General features: G+C 41.8%; 1 protein-coding gene across 1 annotated transcript in view; it reads right to left on the bottom strand.

Moving 5' to 3' along the window:
- GALNT17 (polypeptide N-acetylgalactosaminyltransferase 17) overlaps positions 1-20,239 on the bottom strand; it is a 269,664-nt gene that overhangs the window by 84,249 nt on the left and 165,176 nt on the right. The window contains exon 6 of the mRNA XM_024205003.1: positions 6,070-6,187. Within this exon, the coding sequence (XP_024060771.1) occupies positions 6,070-6,187 (118 nt within the window). The remainder of the gene's footprint in view (positions 1-6,069; positions 6,188-20,239) is intronic.

Here is a 20,239-nt window from a genome sequence, read left to right as displayed (position 1 = left end):
ATTTCAATAGGAGTGCACTTTAAGTCAACAACCCTCTTTTCTTATACCTTTGTCACCAGCCTTTGGAATGTCAATTCAACATGAAGGCAAACAGACAACGGAGAAGGCAAAGGGGGCTGCACATTCAAAATGGAGCTTGCAGCTTGATAAAACTGCGAAGTGTTCATAATCATACACAGAATTCATAAATTATTACAGATTCCCCAAATCCTCACTGGCCTGGAGAAACGGTTAGTCTCTAAGGTGCCACAAGTACTCCTGTTCGTTTTTACAGATACAGACTAACACGGCTGCTACTCTGAAACCTGTCATCATGCAAGGCACTGCATTTAGCCGTATGGAGTGGAAATCCATCAACTTCATGAAAAAACTCGTACAGATACAGATATGCATCCGAAGAAGTGGGTTGTAGCCCATGAAAGCTTATGCTCTAATAAATCTGTTAGTCTCTAAGGTGCCACAAGTACTCCTGTTCGTTTGTGCATGTTGAGGAGACCAGTTATTTGAGGGAATTGGGTAATGCGTTATAGATTCTCACAGGCCTATATCACTGGACTAAATCGGTCTCCATTAAGCAATTAATGGAAAATGCTTACTAATTTGCCATATTGCTGGCCACCTCAGGAAAGAAGCTACCAGAGCAAATGTCCCTCTCACCACTAGAGGTAATAGCAGTGCTACGGCTGATAAAAGAGTTTTGATAGAAAATTTCTGATGTTGGAAAATTGGATTTGTGATGAAACTTTTCATGAAAAGTGTGTGCTTAAGTCATTTCCCGCACCGAGGCTGGAACTGCATACATAATATACAACCTTGACATTGTTCTGAGGATAGAACAAGAAACAATGGGCTTAAACTGCAGCAAGGGAGGTCTAGGTTGGACATTAGGAAAAAGTTCCTAACTGTCAGGGTGGTTAAACACTGGAATAGATTGCCTAGGGAGGTTGTGGAATCTCCATCTCTGGAGATATTTAAGAGTAGGTTAGATAAATGTCTATCAGGGATGGTCTAGATGGTATTTGGTCCTGCCATGCGGGCAGGGGACTGGACTCGATGACCTCTCGAGGTCCCTTCCAGTCCTAGAATCTATGAATCTGTGAATTGGTAAAGGCCCAAATCTACCTCTGAAGTCAAGGGGTGTCCTGAGACCACATTCAAGGGCTTTATATTAGTGAAGTGAAAATGTCCACAGAGTTCAAAAGCTGATGCACTCTTACAACTGCCCTTTGCTCAGACATCTAGGGCTTCGATAGTCTCCAGCCACAGCAGGTAGAGCTGGTGACCAACTCTGCTGTTGTGGAATAACCGTGAAGGGTAGAATTTTGATAAAAAATGGCCTGCTGTGGAAGGTATTTGTTGCTAACTCTAGGGAATGCAGTTCAAATATACAGGCCTGGCATGTGGCAAGTGTAGTAAGACCTAGCACTGGGATAAATCAATGGCCAGGAATAGCTTGACATAAATGAACGAATAAATAAATAAATAAATGCTGTTGAAAACATCTCCGTTGAAAGATTACCCTGAACTCCTTTGCCTAGTGGACACCACCATTTTCTCTGCCAAGAACAGGCTGACAGAGATTTTATTCTTTTCTTGTTTTTTTTAGTGCTGCCTCAGGATATGAAGTAGTCGACTTTAGGGACAGGGAGAGAGACTAAGCACAAGATGTGAACTCCTTCTAGAGTCACTGTAGTGAGATAAAAGGAACGACAGTAATACAAAGAACAATCTGTGCTCCATGCCAGGGCCAGGTTTACCCTGCAAGTAGAACAAGAAATTGCCTAGGGCAGCGAGAAATTAGAGGCAGCAAAATGTTTAGTGGGTTTATTATGATTTGAGTGACTACAGGGTAGGAGGATGTTTTCCACTTTGTAGAGGGCAGCAAAAACCCTAGCGCCAGGGTTATCTGCAGCCCTAACCATGGATAACTTTTTTGTCAGAGTGAACCACTTAACTAATCTGTCAATGCTCTCATTTGAGCTAATTAGTAACAGCAAGTAAATAGATAGATTTCTTTTATTGCATTTTATAGCCATATGTACTGTACATATATCTGGACATATTTATAAATCAGATTCTTGTAAAGTACATGTTCTTTTTAAATACAGGACAAGATAAAACCTTATTTTTTTACTGTTATCCTTTTTCTTTAGATCACCTTCATTTAATTGTACCATAGAACAGCGCTTCTCAAATGCGGCCACTGTGGCTGCATGCGGCCACCGGGGGCTTTTCTTGCGGACACAGTCTCCTGGGCAGTGATGGGGGAGGGGGGCAAAGCAGTGCCCCCTCCCCGAGGCCGCCAGAGGGGAGAGACAAATGCTGGAGGAACAGGCTGCTAGTGAGTTCCCCCCCTTCCCTGGGGTGGTGGGCAAAAGGCTCCGGCCCTGGGCGCACCCCCATCCATTCTCCCTTGACCCCATTGCCTCCCCCATCCATTCTCCCCATTGCCTCCGGCCCCCAATGCCTCCCTACCCACCGCCCCATCCAGAGCTTAATTTGTCCCTGGGCTTGCCAGGGCTGAGTAAGTCTGCTGCTGTGAAAAGTGATATTTGTATGTTTGTTAATATCATTTTTCACAGCAGCAGCTTACTAGCTAGCAAGTCTTTAAAAAGGAAACCTGAAAAGCAAAATAAACAAACAAACAACAACAACGACAAGAACATGCCCTTATTTGTGTTTTCTATTCTGTTTAGGTCCAGTAAAGAATAGAGACAAGTATACATTATTTTTATTATTGAGTGTGCAAAAAAATCTCAACATAATAAAATTGCAATGTTCTGGACAAGTATATGTGCATATTTATTTGTCTTTCCTAAACTTAATTAGGAATTTTAGTTAAAATTGTCAGAGCGGCTACCAGCAAGAGTTGGTGGCTGCTCTGAGGCCACTAAAAATTCGTTGTGAGAACCCCTGACGTAGTATGTTTAACTGATGTTTTTGCTGGATGTCTGAGATGGTGGGCTTTTGTCCCTTTGGTCTATTGTCTAATTTTTGTACTTTAAAACAAATGTATACATGCATACATTGGAGGAGGGATAGCTCAGTGGTTTGAGCATTGCACTGCTAAACCTGGGGTGGTTGTGAGTTCAATCCTTGAGGGGGCCACTTAGAGATCTGGGGCAAAATCAGTACTTGGTCCTGTTAGTGAAGGCAGGGGGCTGGACTCAATGACCTTTTGGGGTCCCTTCCAGTTCTAGGCGATAGGTGTATGCACCCAGAAACATATTATGGGTTTTTTAGTAATATAAATATTAAACTATATTAAAATACAGCATGATTTTCAGAAAGAAAGTGGAACTTGCATCATCACCAAAGAGAAAACCATTATCTTCTGACTTGTAAACTGAGTCACTTTTGAGCTGAGAGGCATTAAGACAGAGTAAACAAAGAACCACACAATTACTTTTTGACAACTGCCACACTTTAAAATTATTCAGCAACCAATCAAACATTTCATATTAAGATAAACTTTAGCAATGGTTTCTGAGCATATGGTTTCTGTTATAAGCATATTATAGATGGTTGTAAGCCAGAGTTTAAAACAATTTATTGGTTGGTTGGATGCTATATTTATTAAAATGTCAATTAATTATTTATTAACCCTGTATAAACAATTTATAAATGGAACCTTGATATACAGTGCAAAGCAGACCAACTGTGACAAGAGCCACCATTCTATTGAATTTAGTACCAAAACACCAAACAACTTCACTGTGAGAAAGACTGGGCCCATATGGTGTAACTGTGAGCTTTTACACGAAGGCCAACATTTTCAAAAGTGACTAGCAATTTTATTTACCTGCAGTTTTGGATGCCCAACTTGAGACACCTTAAAGGAGGTTGATTTCAGAGGGGACATGCTCAGCACCGTTTGAAAAGCAGGCCTTTTAAAAAATGTCATAAGTTTGAGCCCCACATGTATATACACCCAAAACCACTAATTACTTTTGAAAGTCTTGGCCAGACTTATATACACTTACTGTGTATATATAATATGTGTGTGCGTGCATGTATACACATTGGAAAAAATACAGATTAGGATGGGGTGGTGGGAATTTTCAAAATCTTTCAAGTAGAGATATTCTAGCTATCCTTTTAATAGATCCGCAATGTAAAAAAAAATTAAAAAATATTACATCTCTGATCATTGCTTGTACCTTGAACAACTATCTTACTTTTCTAGCAATCTCCATTGAAATCCTCTAAGACTAAACAGATGGGTTGAATTATTAACTAGGAGAAGAATAGTTTTACTAAATACTATACCATCTCTGTCAATCGCTGAATGATAGCAACATAAAAAAGTGAAACAAACAAATGAAGGTGGTTACAAGAGAGTTTGATACCTCTAGACTCAGGGCATCAATTGCATGCTCATGGTGCAATAATTACCCCATAAGGAGTGGAATTGCGTGGCATATTTAAGGCCTTTATCTTCTATTCCCTTGTTTAAATGAGATTACTATTCCCCACACCCAATAAAAACAGATTTTATAAGTTGCTTTTGATTGTCTAGCAAAGCAGATATCATCTGGAAAATCTATGAAATAAACAATGACTTTTCATTTTTTACAACAGCACTAATTCAATTTTTCAGTTATGAGCAAGTTTCAAGTCTCTCCCACTATCAGCTCCTTAATCTAACCAATAGTATGTTCTAAGCCCAGGCTTGATTGGATCTCCACAGACTCCGCCACTGCACGTTTGTTTGCAAGCACTGAGATCTTTTGTCTATGAACCACTTTGTGATATATTATGGATAGGGCCCTATCAAATTCACGGTGCATTTTGGTCAATTTCACGGGTCATGGGATTTTAAAAATAATAAATTTCATTATCTCAATTATTTAAATTTGAACTTTAATGGTGTTGTAATCATAGGGGTCCCATAAAGAAATTGTGTGTGTGTGTGTGTGTGGGGGGGTCGCAAGGTTATTGTACGGGGGTTGCGATACTGCTACCCTTACTTCTGCGCTGCTGTTGACAGCGGTGCTGCCTTCAGAGCTGGGCAGCTGGAGAGTGGCGGTTGCAGGCCGGGAGCCCAGCTCTGTAGGCAGCAGCACAGAAGGGTGGCATGGTATGATATTGCCATTCTTACTTCTGCGCTGCTGCTGGTGGGGCGCTGCCTTCAGAGCTGGGTGCCTGGCCAACAGCCACCGCTCTCCGGCCACCCAGCTCTGAAGGCAGTGCAAAAATAAGGGTGGCAATTCAGCAACCCCCCTAAAATAACCTTGTGACCCCCCAGCAAGTCCCTTTTGGGTCAGGACCCCCAATTTGAGAAACGCTGGTCTCCCCCGTTATATCTGTATAGTATTGGGTAAAAGCACACAAAAGACCAGATTTTACAGGGGGTGGGGAGACCAGATTTCACGGTCCGTAACGCGTTTTTCATGGCTGTGAATTTGGTAGGGCTCTAATTATGGAAACAATCAAATCATTAAACCACATCTAATATCTTTATAGTAATGAATTGAAGTTGCACTAGAAGACATTGTAAGCAGGAGTTTCTTGTGTAGTTTATTGTGGCAGTTACTGAAAATACGCATATTGATATATCATAATTAAAGTGGATTACACCAATTTATACATGCACTTTATTATGTGGCTGTTAAATGTCTGTAAAAGATGTTTTAGCATTCAAATCATGCATGTGGTATTCACAACGAGTATCCCCATCACCTTCCATGAGACTATTTCTGTGAGAGACACAAGCATGATATTTTCTTTGACAGTGGATTTGATATTTCGCATATCTATAATTTGTTATCATAAACTGATGCTATAGACCTGATCCAAAGCCTGCTTAAATAATTGGAAATGCTCCCTTTGGTTTTAGCAGGCTTTGCCCCATATGCAAATATTGGGGGACAGGAGAGAAAATATACTCCCAATAAGTAATTAAATGTTTTCTTTACTCTTTCTTTAAGGTGCCACTGAAAGTATCATGTGCTCGATTGTAATGCAGATTCTAATTGATTTTGGTCTTTAAAAAAGATACTTGTGCATGAGTTCTTTAAAAATACAATTTCAAGAAAAATTGCACAGAATGGTAACAATTTCACAAACCTTAATTCCTAGCTCTATGTTCTCTCCTCCATATACATCCATTCCAGGATCCAGAAGACCTATTTCTCCAAAGAACTTCCTGTTTACAACAAATGAACAGCCAATCATAGCAGGTGTCCTGCAGGAAGAGAAAAAAAAAACCAATAGAAACAGTATTATGAGCAATGAAAAATTTTTAGTTGTCATTTTCCTTTTTTCTTTCTTTCTTTTAAAAAGGACTGTAGGTTTATTTAATCAATGGAAGTTACCTAATACCTAAAATAAGGCCTGATCCTGATGCCATTGGAGTCTTTGGTAAGCTCCTATTGACTTCAGTGCGGCCTGCGCTGGGTAGTGCTACCAGCTTCACAGTAGTAAGCACTGTGCTTGTAGAATTGGAGCATTATTTGGGAGATATTATAGGGTTACCATACGTCCGGATTTTCCCGGACATGTCGGGCTTTTTGGTCCTCAAATCCCCGTCTGGGAGGAAATTCCAAAAAGCTGGACATGTCCGGGAAAATAGGGAGGGGTCGTGGGGCTTGGGTCCGGGCTGGAGCCGCTGGGGCTGCAGCCGGAGCTGGAGCCGCTTGGCCGGAACCGGGGCCCGAGCCGAGCTGGGCCGGAGCTGCTGGGATCGGGGCTGGGGGTGCTCGGCCGCTGGCTGGCACCGCTCGGCCAGGGATGGGGCCACAGCTGCTCGGCCGGGGCTGGGGCCAGTGCCCCGGGGCCCGAGCCGAGCTGGAGTCGCTAGGGCCGGGGCTGGGGCCGGAGCCGCTCGGCCAGGGCCGGAGCCGCTCGGCCAGAACCGGGGCCGGCGCCCCACGGCCTGAGCCAAGCCGGGCCGGAGACATCGGGGCCAGGGCCTCTTGGCCGGGGCCGGCCGCCGGAGGGAGCTGCTTGGCCGGGGGGGGCCAGACTGGCCCGCGCCTCCTCGCATCCCCCCCCGCCACCGCCCCACCTTACGTGCTGCCTGCCTGTTTCAGGCTTCCCGCGAACATTTGATTCCGGGGAAGCAGGGGAGGGGGAGGAACAGGGGGGGGGAGCGTTCAGGGGAGGGGGCGGGGTTGGGGCGGGGACTTTGGGGAAGGGACGGAGTTGGGGTGGGGGCGGGGCCCCATGGAGTGTCCTCTTTTTGTTTTATTAAAATATGGTAACCCTAGATATTATTTTGCCACTGAAGTAAGACTGCACAAAATTCAACTGCTAAACTGCCTATATACGTTAAAGGGAGCAAGGGAAGTTCTGTGGTTAAGGCACTGAACTTAGCTCAGCCACAGACTTCCTGGGTGACCTTGGGCAAGTTACTTAATGTCTCTTTGCCTCAGTTCCCCATTGGTAGAGTAGGAATACTACTACAACCTTCCACTCTCCCTTTTTTCTCTCGTCTATTTAGAATGTAAGCTCTCCAGGATAACAATTCTTTTTTTGCTATGTATTTGCACAATGACTAATCAAATGGGGCCCTGATCATGGGTGGGATCTGCAGGGTGATATAAATTATAACAATGATAATATAATTCCAGAGAAGGAAATATGCCTCACTAATGAATAACGACGACAATCATGTGGCAGAAGCAAATTCATTAAAAACACTGGACAAATATTCACACAATATTTTGTTGCATAATTTTTCCAGCTCTACCAATAGCCAGAGTTACTCTCGAGAGGGTGGGTGCGAAAGATTTGACTCCAGAATCCTGCAAAAGTTCTTGCTTTCTAATTGATGAAGCAATATTATTACTCTCAGCCTCTGGAAGGCCAGCCAAGCTCAAGGTATCCATTAAGAGAAAAGGATTAAGAAAAATGAGCGTGTGTCAGGGACTGACATTAACATATGCACAAAACGATATAGAAGAAATACAGTCCCGCTGGATATTTTCCTAATAACTATAAAACATTAAGGGCACTCATAGGTAGGTGTATTTACTACTGCTGGCAGTTTTCTTTCTTCTTCAATAACTAGGATAGAACAAATGTAAATATTGTTTGAAAACACTGGGCAGATCTTCAGCTGATGTAGATGGTTCACTGGAAACAAGGGAGCTATTCTGATTTACGCCAGCTGAGGATATGGGCATGGTTGAACAGAACCCCATCCCTAAAATTATGATTTTCCACACAGCATGTGGCTTAAAACAACTAGATTGTTACGCTCTTGCTACTTTGGGGTTTGCGAATCTGTTGTGGTTGTGGTATATGGAAAGTTGAATCCTCTGGGATATTTTTCCAATGTAAAATGGAATAATAAAAGACACTCCCCCTCCCTCCCCATCTAATCTAGACTTTGATCCTAGCTGTAGAAGCAAAGCCTGGACCCCTTATGGATATCAGCAAGGAAAAAATCAAACATGACTGTAGTATTTAGAGGTGCAGAAGAGTCACCAAAGCACCTTGGTCTTAAATTATTCCCATATACAAACGGAGCTCTGTCCCCAGTATCCTTTGGGGTCAGGAAATAAACCTAGTATTTAAGAGGTGGTATTGCCCTCACTAGGGTGAAATTCAACCTTGAACAGAGGGACAGCACAAGCCTATGGAGCAGTTAACTCCTACTTAAGCCCCATGACTAAGCGCATAGGCCTTGGGTTGCACAGGGAAGACTTTCACCCCTTAATGCAAATTCTATCATATATGATCATTAGAAAACTCACTGTATTTCCCCATGAGCACATGTTGTTTCCTATAAGGCTGTCTGGTCTCGTGGTAGAAGCCAGGCAGTAGGAGTCAGGAAGTCTGGCTTCTATTTCTGGCTCGACCACTGATACGCTGTGTCATACTTAACAAACATGCTTTAAATGAGGCAAGTCACAGAACCTCCCCGTGCCTCAGTTTACCAATCTATAAAGTTGCTATTTACAGTACTTCTCTACCTTGCTTAGGGCCAGATAGTGATACTCAGGTTGGGTTGTACCTTATACCATGAGTCATCCCATGGGAGTCAATGGGAGGCAAATACTACTGTACCTTAGTAAAGGTATCACTCGTTGACTCATAGATGGTATGAGGCCTAATTCATTTCTGTGAATTATCTGAGATCCTTGGATGAAGGGTGATATGTATTAAGTGCAGATTATTTCTATTATAAGATTTAACGTAGAATCATAGAACAATTGGCATATTAAATTAGTAAATACAGGAACTATCAATATTCTACCTTAAATAGACTCTTTTTCAGGCAGCCATCTGATCCTTAGTTTCAATAAGCAGTACAATACTTCATGGTTTGCTCTACTCTAGTACTTAAGAATTCAATTTCATTGCTTTAATGGTAGCAAGATTACTACCTTTAGCAGAAACAATTCATTTTGAAATGATACTCACGTTAGAGATGCCAACATCTAATAGCTCCATTTTCCTGGATTACCATCAGGAATTAAACTAAAGGAAAAGTCACACTTTTTCTGTCACAGAATGTGCACAACCCCTTTTTCTCTCGTGTCGTCGGAACTGGGAAGCTGGCATGGACACTTTGGGTCTGTCTACACAGCAACTAGACTCCCGCGGCTGGCCTGTGCCAACCAACTCAGGCTCACGCTGCCGGTCTGTTTCATTGCTGTATAAACTTCCGGACTCAGGCTGGAACCTGAGCTCTGGGAGCCTCTCGCCTTGCAGGGTCCTAGAGCCCGGCCTCAACCCGAGCCCAGAAATGAGCACAGCAATGAAACAGCCCTGCAGCCTGAGCCTGAATTGACTGGCATGGGCTAGTTACAGGTGTCTAGCTGCTGTGGGATCTAGTTATGGGGGCTCTGAGGCCTTTTGCTTCTACATCAAATTTAGTTTAGGTCATTAGTGACAGAAAGATACTAATTAGTTCTGGTCAAAAATTTTCCAGTGAAACTGTTTATCAATGGGAAATGGTGGTGTTTACAAAACAACATTTCTGACGAAAAACGGAATGCCTGATAACTGAAATATCTGGATTCTGAAATGCTGCTGCAGTGATTCATGGGATAGTTCGGATACCTCATACTCCCTTTCTCCTCAATGGGCAGGGCTGACCAACTGGACTTCATGATGCACCGCCTTCCCACACCAAGAGGAGAAAACATGGTGCATCATGGGAGATGTAGTCTGACCAAGGAGCACAGCCTACGAAGGAGAACAGGGGCATGAGACACGTGAACTACAACTCCCCTAAAGCACCAAGTTAGCATTTCAAAATCAAAATATTTTATTTTTTTGGTGAAAATATTTCAGATTTTGATACTTTTAACCAAAAAAATCAATTTTTTCCCCAGAAGAAAACCCCCAGTTTTCTAACCAGCTGGTGGCCACAGACCAGTTCTTAGTGAACAATGGCCCACGTGCACACCCCCTCCCCCACAAATTGTTATCCTTTTTGACAGTCAAATATTTTAAGGACGAGAGCTCTGATCCCGCTAATATTCATGTGCTTAACTTAATGTAATGTGAGCAGTTCCACTGAAATCAATGGGAGTACTCGCACATCTTTGCAGGATCACAGCCTCAGGATCTAATCCAATGCTTCCTGAAGTTAGTGGGGAGTCTTTCCAATGTCTTTATTGGATCAAGCCATAAAGCTCCAACCTAAGCATCCAATAAAGTCAATGGGAGTCGTTCCACTGATCTTTTTGAGCATTAGATCAGACCTTAAATGAACATGAAAACTGAAATTATCCTCTCATCCCTGCTAATGGCCACTCCCTCCAAAGCCAGCTGAGAGTTAGGAACAGTGATGAAGCTGTCAGCACCACTTTAACATGTCCTTTCAGAAGCCTTGTGTGTGAGTAATCTGACAGAGCGTTTATAATTTCACCTCCAAATTTTGCTCAACTATATCGCGCTGCATATTCATTTCCGACCAAATGATATCGTTAACATGCTAAACGAGCAAATGGAGCATTCCTGAGCTCCCTTAAGCAATACAAATTAAGCGCTACATTCTTCTTCATAACAATGGTTCCTTATCAAATAAATGAGGGCTCATGTGGCAAGCTGGAATTTAAATACAAACTACATTTGATTTAACAGCAAATCCTTCAAAAAAGGTGGACATTTAGAATAACAGAAGACCCATCCACAATGAAATAATAGCTCTAGGAGACTGGATGATAAAGCCCTTCATTTTCCCTACCCCTTAATTAAAAGCATTAGCACAGTTTGTTTTGAAAACACACAGATCAACTCACACTCAATGCATTTTTTATTTGTCCCAATAGCTAATTTTTCTTTAATGCGAAGCGAAAAGTAGAATTTGGCAGAAAGAATATTAACAGAGATGATTCATATTTAGTGGAATTATTGGCTTTGTATCCTGAATTCCATGGCTTGTTAGTTTCTTGCTATTATTTCACTTGGCTCTTATACACAAATAAGTGACAAAAGATCAAAAAAAGCTGGCTGAACTATCCTCAGTATGAATCTCTAAATAAAGATAAATAAGACACAGAGGCAAACATTTATCCTAGTCTATTAAGAGACTTTAATATTCTTCCTTTCTCTGGTGCACAGTTATACTCTAGACTTCTAAACCATTCTCCTGAATTGAAGAGGAAATATAGTCTAGTTAGTTCTCCTATACAATTAGTACTATACTTAAAGTACAAGTTACAATATGTACACCTCTACCTCGATATAACGCTGTCCTCGGGAGCCAAAAAATCTTACTGCGTTATAGGTCAAACCGCGTTATATCGAACTTGTTTTGATCCACCGGAGTGCGCAGCCCCTTCCCCCCGAGCACTGCTTTACCGCATTTTATCCGAATTCGTGTTATATCGGGCCGCGTTATATCGAGGTAGAGGTGTATATACCAAGTAAGGGGTTTTGGTTGGATTTGTGTTTTTTTTAATTTTCATGTCCATACAAGTAAAGGCTGACAATGATGGGCATGATCAGAGCCATGACAGTCACATTTAGTGGGCGGAGGAAGGGGGTGTTAGAGCTGGAATCAGGAGTCCAGAGTGGGGTGGAACAAGGCCTGAGTAAGAACAAGGTAGGGGAAGGAGCAGGAGCAGGAGTAGGAACAGGACTGAAGCAAGAGCAAGACAGAAGGTGGCTAAGGCTTATAGAGTGTGTTACTGCTGTCAGGCAGGGGAGAGTTCCAATCCATGAAGCAACATTGAGTAAACTGAGCTACTGTTTCTCCCGCAAGGTTTATATACCTGCCCCGAGAGTCACCAGACCAGCTCCTGGCTTGTGGATTGGCTGGAGCCTAACACAGGAATGCCTCATCAACACATGTGGTTTATTCAGGCTCTAGTTCAGGGATGATTCATCACCTTACAGGCAAGGCTGAAGGAGACATATTGAATATAGCTGGTGTACTTCAGCCTTGGAATCACTCCATATCGCTCTAATCCTGAGGCCACAGCAGGCCCCATGGCTGTAACCCAGCCGTTCTATTTAGGGTAAATGTGGAGGGTTTGTCTAGAAACACATCCTCTTGCCCTGCTTCTGCCTCATCCCCAGCCCTTGCCCATCCCTCCACATCAAACTCAAACAAGCATTTTGATTTTGAGGTTCCAAAACCATAGGAAATTTGCACCCATTGTCTTTCCTTTTTGCCTGTGTCTGCACTTTTGGGTTGCAGCTGGGAGGTATTGCAAAGATTGTATGGAACCAGGAAAGACTGGGAAAATCATTAAAAAGCCTGTTCTCACAAAATTTCTGGCCCAATTTTGCAAACTCAGGAAGAGATTCAGCTAGTATTGGTAAATATGAATTCCATTCTCAATTACACTGGTGAACTGGGATTACAGTTGGATTTACGGTGACTGCATTGCTATTACATCTGGCTTTATATTGAAATGAGAACAGAATCAGGCCCATGTTCTCTAGTAAACTTCAGGTAAGTTGTCTAACTTGGTTGTATTAACAAAGTGGCTCCCATGTGGTGGACCACCAATTATTTTCTTCTCCCTAAAGGAAGTCTGTGTTGGAGTTAAGAAAAATAGATTTTATCGACAGCTGGTCTAGGGCCAAATTTCCATTTGCTTTCTGTCGTATCTTTGACTGCTTTTTAAAAAAAAGTGCATGTATTTATGGGCATTCACTATACATAACGAAAGAGATTTTAAGTTAACTACACCATTGATCAGTCTCCTGTACATCACTGAAACTCTGTTTGTAAACTCAGATCTTTCTGAACCTTGGGGAACAGAAATCAACAAATCTAGAAAACACAAACTTCCCTTTGAGTTTAAGTATTAAAGCAGAGTGGATAAACAGTTCAGTCAGTGGCTAACAGTCATCTATACTTGAAAGCCTTCCTGATCGGCTTTGCAGACTATGTATGTACTGTTCTCGCTGCTCAATAGATATGCACAATATATTGTTATTTATAGTATTTAATTTTCTTTTAGACATGGACAAAATTAAGGATTTTGTAAACAAATTTGTAATTGTAATTTGTAAACAAAAATGACTTGTCACTATTGTACATGTGTGTTTCTATGCACGGGGTGCCCGATGCACATAATGAGGAGTTAATAAAGAACTGGGCGCATAACATAGGGGTTTATTCCAGGGGATGTGTACTCTTACCACAGTATAGCAGAAATCAAATCCCAGCATGTGGTATTGAAGAAAGCCTTTTTCAGTTTATAGCGAGGTTAATATCTTAGCCACAGATGCTTATTCAGTAACTGATAGAAGCCATCTAGCTGCCTATTTCTGCTTGCCTAAAGCAAGGCTATAGAAAAAGAGATCAGTCATAACAGTTTTCTTGTGTATCCATCACCCCTGAGTACAACAGACTTTCCTCTGAACAAAACTCCTTCGATTAAAAATAAAGAGAGAAGATATTGGTGGAATGTGTCTGCAGAGCCCTAACTACTTTTGCCCAAGACCATCCCAGCATGCATTGGGTCTGGTTTAAAACCAAGCATGAATTCATCGGGGGTAGCCTTTTGTTTGATTGTTCTGAAATCGTGATCAGGAATCTGTATCTTCTCAGGTTACTATATCATCATTGTTGGAAGTGAAATGAATTTTAAAACTTCTATTGTGTTAGTGTAATTCCCAGATATAAACTCTCAGTCCCCTGATGCCACAATCACAGCTATATTTTTTAGGACAGTCATTGGGATCATCAGAATAATGGAATGATGGGCCACAATTTATGTTGGTCATTGGGGCCCCACAAGGGGTTACTAGATATAAATAGATTTCACAGTAAGTTTTCAGTGATGTGATTTAGCAAATTGTACAATGGAAAAATCAGATATGTTGGAGTGTCTCACTGCAATGTTACTATGTGCATTTTAAAGACTCAAACTACCTTTTCAGCTGGATTTGATTTAGTGTGACTCAGGTCCTTTCACGACTCCCTCCAGCTCTCTAACCAAAACTCTGAATAACAGGAAAGAGACACTCCAAAGAATCCAGTCCCAAGTTTTACAAGAAGCCCACCACATGGGAATGACAGTGCCCACACACCCTGGATGGGTTCAATAAAGCAGATAGTTACTTTAATACAAAACTTCAGTGCATTAATTCGAGCAATTTGAGAAGCTTTCCATGTGACCACTGCATAGTAGTACACAGGTGTGGTGATGTGAGCTGGATCACATGGGAGTCTGCATACTTATGTCATTACAGTCATTTGTGAGTGCTGCTTCTCCAAGAAAAACTCAAATATTCCTTCCCCATCATACATGAAGGTACGCAGTTTCACAGACGAGAACCTTCTCTGAGCCTCCCTTCATCAGCTCCATAATGGCTTGGGCAGACACTGGCTAGATTTCATTCATAAGAGTGTAATAAAACGTGTACAGAAGGAATGATGGTTTGCCCCTGGCAATGTTCCTTGGTTAATAGTATCCCCAGGATAGCATTCAAAATAGTTGTTTCCTGAATGATCCTGGCTTCCTTGTGCCAACGACCTTGCTGAATTGTCTGTTTCAGAGGGGCGGATTTTCCCACTCTTGCTAAGCGCTAGTATCCGAGAAACAAATTAAAAATAAGAGATATCGCATAAAAGAGCTTAGATTTAGTGTCTTTTTTGAAATTTGCATGAGCTTAACAAGCCTTAAAGAAGCTTCTAATGAAACAGAACCCTTGAAAACTACATATTTTTGAAAGTCTGTCAGTTCTACTTATGTATTTGACCTGGTCAGTGTTGTGTAAATGGTTCTATTCCCAGTTCTATAACAGACTCAGTTTGGGACCTTAGGCAAAGTATTTAACCACTCTTTGGCTCTCTTTCCCATCTGTCAAATGAGTGTAATAGCTATAGCGAGCCAACATCTATAAAGCACTTTTATGATTCTTGGATTAAAGCTGTTACATTAACTGTAACTATTGTTAACTGTACATTAACTGTAACTATATGTGCCACGCACACAAATGTACTACTTCTGTGGCGAGAAAAAAAATCAGTAGATAGGACAGTGTGAGCTGTAACCTTATGCCTGAAGAGTCACTCAGTCTTCCAACTCCAGTTCTACTTTAGCCAACCAGTAACAATGGTGGACCACATGTTTACATTTTCCATATCCCTGGTGTATTAAGGTGCAGCAGCTGATGCTGTAGCAAATCTTCTATGAAACTTCCAAGCTTCACGCATTCAACATAAAATTTCACATCCAACTGCTACCAAGGTCACAGCCTAAGGACATTTTTTTCCCTTTTTTTTTAAAAAACAGAGCAGTCCCAGCATTTTCCATCACAGGACACCCTTAAACACTCACAATTTCCTTGCACACCAACATATTTTTAGGGATTTTTAGCAAGGGTTTTAGTGCAGACACACTTGCCATAACAGACTTTCAAAATGCCGGAGTACTTCTTGGCATCATATGGTAGGTTATATAGAGTCCCTGATACTAGTCTATTGCCGTCAGAGTTATAAACTCCGGCCAGAACATCAGTTGGTGTAACTTGTCCAGTGAAGTCAATGCAGCTATGACAATTTACATCAGCTAGGAATCTACCCTTTATTTTAAAAGGTTTGTAAATTCACAAGGCCAGAGTCTCTGGCATAGGGTGACCAGATGTCCCGATTTTATAGGGACCATCCCGATATTTGGGGTTCTCTCTTATGTAAGTGCCTATTATCCGCCGCCACCCCCGTCCCGATTTTTCACACTTGCTGTCTGGCCACCCTACTCTGGCACCTTGCTCATGTTGAGTAGTATCTGACTCAGCAAGAAGTCTCACTGAAAACAATCAGACTCTCTGTGGAGTTATGCATCCGAAGAAGTGGGTTGTAGCCCACGAAAGCTTATGCTCTAATAAATTTGTTAGTCTCTAAAGTGCCACAAGTACTCCTGTTCTTTCTGTGGAGTAAGATACTGTTCCATCTGAATGAGGATGTTAGACTCCGGACCATATTTATGTGATAAAACACATGAAAGCTTTGTCTCATCTGACTGCTTTGTACTCTTACTGCTTCTTGTGACTCTCCTTTTATTTAACTTCTCAGGCGCCAATTCTTACCAGTGGCTGCACACAGTAAATTACAACTACAGGTGTCCGTGAGTAAAGATGAGCCTCACCTGAAGAGATGCAGCAGCGCCTGCATACAAGGGGGAAAAGGAAGTTTGATTAGAGCCCAGGAAAAGGGCTGAAGACAAAGTGAAAGAAGACAGACCTCCAGACAGAGGGCTGTGCCCTGTGGAAGAGTTGCGGGGAGATTTGTTTTGGGGTTTATGCTGGAGTTTGAGTAAAACTCTGGAACTGATGTTCTTTTAGATTTAGCCACAGGGTTGAATCTCTGCAATGACCTTGCAGCATTGGGAGCTGGTGAATGATTGACACTATGGGGAAAACGAGGCAGACCTCCGACATAGATTTAAAGAGATCCTACTACAGATCTGAACCAAGACCCTAGATCCAAAGAGTTCCCAGATCTGAACTTTGCACAGGATAGTCCTCTAGGGGGACCCCACACCCATCCTAAACACTAAACAACTGGTCTGTCTGTCTGTAATCCAGAATCTTCTCTCCTTCTCAAATGCTCTCAGCTTCAGTCTCTTCATCACCCCTTTCCCAGCTGGCCTTCTACCCTTGATGGAGCACTAATTCCCAGATCTATTTCCCCAGAGCTTTCCTTCCCAAAAAGAGTTACAATAACCAACCCAAAATATTCTTATTACAAGATTTTCATAAATGGGGGTGAATTTTGTCACCATTAATAGCCACTTGATCATTTGGACCATTCTCTTCTCTTTCCTCCACCCACTTACACAGCAAGCATACCAGGGAGAACCAGACCTACAATGCCAATTAAAGCAAACCCCTTAGCAGGAATTATTGGAAATTTTGAGTTTGAGCAAGGGGATCCAAGGTTTTATTCCCAGGTCCGTTGCCAATTCACTGTGTAACCTTAAGCAAGGCATTTCACTTCTCTTTTTCCCATAATTTCAGTTCCATGCTTTGTTAATACGTGGACAAGAGAGGAGCAATGTTGCATCAAATTAATTTAAAGATGTTGTTATGAGTTTGAGGACATCACAACACACTTGTGTGGCAGCCCTGGATAAGGCTCATTAGATAGTTACCCTTTAAAATGAGACTGTTTGGCAAAGGTCTTGAGAAAATTTTACATCAATTATCTGATTCTTAAAAGCCCAGCTCCCTCAGGACAAACTTAAAGGATGCTATTCAACATCAGCTAATTTTAAGCCATGTTCCAGGGCTATTTCAATACAAGTGACTCCTTACGGCAACGGGAAGATAAACGAAAAGGGAGAACCTCATCCTTTTAAATTTAACACAGAATCTCTGGCCTGAGGTTATGGGACTGCATGTGCTGGCCTCTGACCATAGAGGGAAAGGCTGTGCTTGCTTTGACAGAACTGACAACATGCAGCCGCCACTGAAAGCCACAGGAATAGGGCTGTGCAGTAGAATTTCCCACCATGCCAGAAAGATTTCTTCTCCTTGCAATCTCCCAGTTCTCAAAGGCAGAGTTGTGGGAAGTAATATGGCTCTTATAAGCAGTGATTTATTAGTGATATTCCTATAGGGGAGAAGGCTACACAAAGGTCTTGGAGTCTCAGATGGAGATAAATAGTGCATCCTTTTAATATATATGCCAAATAATAATGGAAGCCACTGAAAAATACATGCAGAATGACAGGAAAAATACATTACTGTCTGGGACGTTATTGAACAGCAAGAATCAGGAAAAGAGATAGCTTAAGAAGGAGACTTTCCCTATCCTCCATCTTACAAACAAATCACAACTTGCTGAGCACAGGTGGGAATGTTACGAATGAAAAGGGCAAACAGGTGAGGTATTTTTGTTTGCCTTTTTGTTTTTAATTCCATTGTATCACTGGCCCCTAAAAATCCAGCAAATGTCAACTGGTATTAGATTTAAAGGACCAAACATTGAAAAACAGCCTCTGAAATTGCTCCTGAATATTCCACGCGTGTGTAATATTGGCAAAGTGTGTACTGCGGTTAGCTCCAGTGGCTAGTCCACCAGCCTTGAGTGAGCTAGGCAAAAGGTGTGTTTTTCACTTCATGTTTGCTAACATATGGTAACACACACAACATAAAATCCTAGTGAAGACAAGTCAGCTTGTTGTTTTAACCTGAGTTAGCTAGTCAAGATAAACCCTGGACTCCTCCATAGTCTTTACTTCAACCTGTTAACACATAGAAAGAATGCACCCTTTTCCCAAGCGAAGCTGCATTCCTGGAGGATAATAGCCAACTACTGCCATCAACTAATGGAATTACTTCTTCTGCTCAAGTGATAGAAGTGTATGCTGTGGTACAGAATGTCACGAGTTCAAACCCTGTTGACTACTTAGGTGGGAGATCTATTACACATACAAACCTTCCATTCACAAGAGCGTGTTGGTATATGCAAATGAGGGTTATTTATTTGATTTGTGAGAAATAGAACTCCTGGGCACAAATTTAGGGAGGGAGTTGAGGCCCGTTTGAAAATTTGGCTAAAAAGCTAATTTCATGATGGTGACAATGCCTAAGGGCTTGTCTATACAGGGAATTAAGCTAAACCAAATTGAAGCTACTTTAATTCTGAATGAGAGTGTCCACACATAGGTTTAAAGCAGTTTGACTAATCCACTTTAAATTCACATCTTTAGGTCTTGTCGTCACTTGAAACGCTGCAGCAGCACGTCAGTGTAGACTCTCACTCCAGTGACAGGAGAGGTTCTCCTACTGGTGTAGGTAATCCATCTCCCTGAGAGGCAGTAGCTAGGTTAATGGAAGAATTCTTAGCTATGTTGCTCGGGGTGTGGATTTTTCACACCCTCGAGCAATGTAACTGGGTCGACCTAACTTTTTTATTATAGATCAGCCTTAGTTAATGCAGATTAACTTTCCCGAGTATCCCCACGTAGACAAGCTCTAAAACTCATTATTTCAGGCAGTTCCCACAAAGAACAATTTGTGGCTACAACAGACCTCCAAGATAACTGTATTTGTACATGTCCCTAGTTAGCAAACCCTTCAGATTTCACAAAAGGATACCACTTCCAGATACTTCTCAGGAGGACTTCTTGTTCTTCCCAAATTTCCCTCAACCCATATGAGAATTAGTGTTGGGTGAATCCCAAAATTCCAGAGATTTGGCCAAGTACCCAAAAGCTTGGATGCTTATTTGACATTCATAGCTTTGCAAAACTGAGAACAGTCCTTCTTGTGAGCTTTCTGGTACTTCCTGTTTCCATTTGCATTGGATGTACAGTGAGAACAATCTTTGTCATGGTGTTTCACCACTTCTGCTTCTGGACTGAACACAACAAAATGAGAATGGAAAATAGCAGAGAGAATATGTATCTAAATTTTTTTAATCCTCAGAAATGTTTGGGGTGGAGATCTTTGTGTGTGTGTGTGTGTGTGTGTGTGTGTGTGTGTAGGGCACATGTTATTGGGGTAGGCATCATCTAGTCCTAATCCATGAGTTTTTCAAATGAAAGCACCTAATTTATTATGGAACAAGCAAACCCACACGTACAGCAAATTTAGCAGCTGGCACTAGACTAGAGCAATTCTGCTACCACCTCAAAACAAAGCCTCAGTTGGCGTGGCTCCATCAAAATCAGCAGGTAGCGCCACTGACTTCAGTTGAGCTATGCTGATTTATACCAGTTGAAGACCTGGTCCAAAATACTTTTATCATCATTTTACCATGAACGTATCCGTTTATTTGGTAGTGGTAATGAACTTAATGCAACTTCCACTTCATTGTACTTATATTATTACCAGACTGCTGATTAAAGGATAATTGCTTTTGGATGTA

This window comes from Terrapene carolina, unplaced genomic scaffold, assembly GCF_002925995.2.
Source record: "Terrapene carolina triunguis isolate 2854851 unplaced genomic scaffold, T_m_triunguis-2.0 Scaffold231, whole genome shotgun sequence".
Classification (NCBI taxonomy): Eukaryota; Metazoa; Chordata; order Testudines; family Emydidae; genus Terrapene; species Terrapene triunguis.
The sequence above is the reverse complement of the archived record's forward strand: the minus strand, read 5'-3'. Positions and strand labels throughout refer to the sequence as shown.